At 38.3% G+C, this 2,519-nt stretch overlaps 1 protein-coding gene across 1 annotated transcript in view; it reads left to right on the top strand.

Moving 5' to 3' along the window:
- Nucleotides 1-2,519, top strand: part of NCAPG2 (non-SMC condensin II complex, subunit G2) — a 98,060-nt gene that overhangs the window by 89,631 nt on the left and 5,910 nt on the right. Inside the window, exon 26 of the mRNA XM_006874430.1 lies at nucleotides 1,849-1,948. Within this exon, the coding sequence (XP_006874492.1) occupies nucleotides 1,849-1,948 (100 nt within the window). The remainder of the gene's footprint in view (nucleotides 1-1,848; nucleotides 1,949-2,519) is intronic.

Consider the following 2,519-nt stretch of genomic DNA (forward strand, 5'->3'; position numbering starts at 1 on the left):
TTTTCCTGTAGACTGTGTTATAAATTGTGTCTGACTCTCAGGGCAGCCATGAAAACGATTTTTTCTAGCTGTTTTGTTGTTGTTGTTGTTGTTAAGTGCCATCGCCATAATAAATAATTTGCTTTCCTGCAGTGGGATTTTTTAAAAATGGAAAGAAAACTAGAACAGAACAAAAAAGTCCAAAAACAAATGAAGTAAAAAAATGTTTCAGAAAAACAAAGGAAGTTAAAACAACATGAAAAACAAGGAAGAAGGGGGAAAGAAAAGACAAAAAGGGAAGAAAACAAAGGGAAAACGAACATTGGGATGTTGGGGCAGGTTTGCCTGAGGGGCAGGGGGTTGGGTGCTCACGCTGGGACGGCACACTCTGCCAGTGGTGGAAGCAGAGAGCTCGTGCCTCCAAACATTTGGCTTACGTGCATTTGGTGCCCAGTCTGGTGTGATGCTATACCTCTAACCTTAGTAGTTGGGGAAGGGGCAGTCTTAGGGTGTATCATTAGCCACTGTTTGGCTGAGAATGGGGATGACCAGTTTTGATCACCAGGATGGTGTGGGGAATAAGGGGAGATTACACCTTTCCGATAGCCAGTGGTGTAGGGTAGACACTGGTGCATTCCCGGGCAGGTGGAACTGATTATCTGGTTCCTGGACTGATCAAAATACCGCTTGCAGTGCTTCAAGATGGCCACATCATGCAGGGTCAGTTGAAAACTCACCACTCTGTGTGTCTCACTGTTCACTCTTTTCATTCAGTTTCGTATTGTAATCTGTTTGGTTTACTTCTTGTATTTATTTGAGTTCCAGGATTATCATCCATCCATATGTGTTTCATTTGGTTTCTTGGTTCTTTGTTGTTGAGGGTCTGGGTATCATGTCTGCCTAATCTGCCATCTTTTTGGAAGTCTTATTACCTTATTTTAAAATCTGATTTTATTTTTGCTTATGATGAACTTTTTTGGTGATACTGTTTAACTTAATTGTTATTTCTATAAAACTTTAGCCTTGTCTTTTCCAATTTTTCCAGCCAGTTGAAATAATGCTGGAAAAATAATGATACCTAAAATGCAAGGTCAGCGGTTCAAACTCACCAGTCCCTCCTCGGAAACCCTATACAGGGTCACTGGGAGTCAGAACTGACTCGATGGCACTTAACAACAGCAACAAAATGATTACCTCAGTATCAGATGCAGTGACATCCTGCAGGTTGAATGCCTTTAAGTTTGTATATATTTTCCTCATTTTTACTAATGTTTGTAATTTTTTTCTTAGGTAACAGACATAGTTCTCCTATTGAAACAAACTTCTTTTCATAATTCTGATTGTTTAGACTCTCTGCAGATTTCTAATAGCATTTTTAAACTAGAATGACTTGAGCCCTGAGCAGAGAATCAGGAAAAACTTCCTTTGTGGAAGACCATTAGCTGGAAATATAAAGACTGAGGAAAAATTCACTAAAATAAAGGTGTGACCATGGTGTTGGGATGCAGATGCGTACATAGCACTTAACGATACTTAATAAATATCTGCTAACCAATTGAATGCTCTGAAACTCTAGTTAACCATTTTCTGATGGAGGCAAATGTAAGCATTAAGTCTGTGGTGGCTTTAGCAGAAAGATTCTCTGAACCACTTGGTATAATAATATACATTTGAACTGGACTTAATAGCTGATTAAGTGCTTTCTTGTTCCTGTAAAGGAGATGATTACTCTTCTACAGATGGGAGACAAGTTGACTCCCCAGGGAAGTAGAAGGAAGCTTAACTTCATAGAAATTGTACCCAAATATGTTTGTTTTGTGGAGTAGCATTAAAATCTTTTCTCTATCTTTTAATATGATTTTTCAATAGGTAAACATAAGAGTTCGAAGGTGAAGGAGGTTGGAGCCATTGTTCAGAGAAAATTAAAGGCTTTCATGGAAATCACTTTGCAAGAGGACAGCCTTGAAAGGTAAAGAGGTTGACCAGTTCCAGGTGCAGTGATTTGAAATGGAGTCATTGTTTAGGTTATTGCAAATAAGTTTTCATTTCTGATATGGAAATGTTGCTGTTTGCAAAACTTTGAGGCATATGTATAATTTGTTTGCTAATTATGTCTTCAGAAAGAAAACAGTGATTTGTAAAATTTTGCTCTAAAGAAGACAGGGCATCCACACATATTTCATACGGTTTTATGAAGAAGCATTAGGAAAACTAGACAGATTCTTTTTGGTAATTAGTTATTTTGTTGTAGCCATGGTCATTTCTTAAGTTATAAACACCCAGTCCACAAACATCTGTTTGAGGAATAGGAAAGGTTCCCTCCAGACCCTCAAAAGAAATATTTAACCTTCCTTTCTTTCTGGGTGGCCAGCTGTTGCCTTAGGTACTGTTAGCTAGGAGTGTTCTTTGTGTTCCTTTCCTATTCAGGTGTTTTATCCTGTACACTGGTTTTGACATGTGATCTGTTTTCCTGTAGACTGTGTTATAAATTGTGTCTGACTCTCAGGGCAGCCATGAAAACGATTTTTTCTAGCTGTTTT

Source organism: Chrysochloris asiatica, unplaced genomic scaffold, assembly GCF_000296735.1.
Source record: "Chrysochloris asiatica unplaced genomic scaffold, ChrAsi1.0 scaffold00277, whole genome shotgun sequence".
NCBI classification, from domain to species: domain Eukaryota; kingdom Metazoa; phylum Chordata; class Mammalia; order Afrosoricida; family Chrysochloridae; genus Chrysochloris; species Chrysochloris asiatica.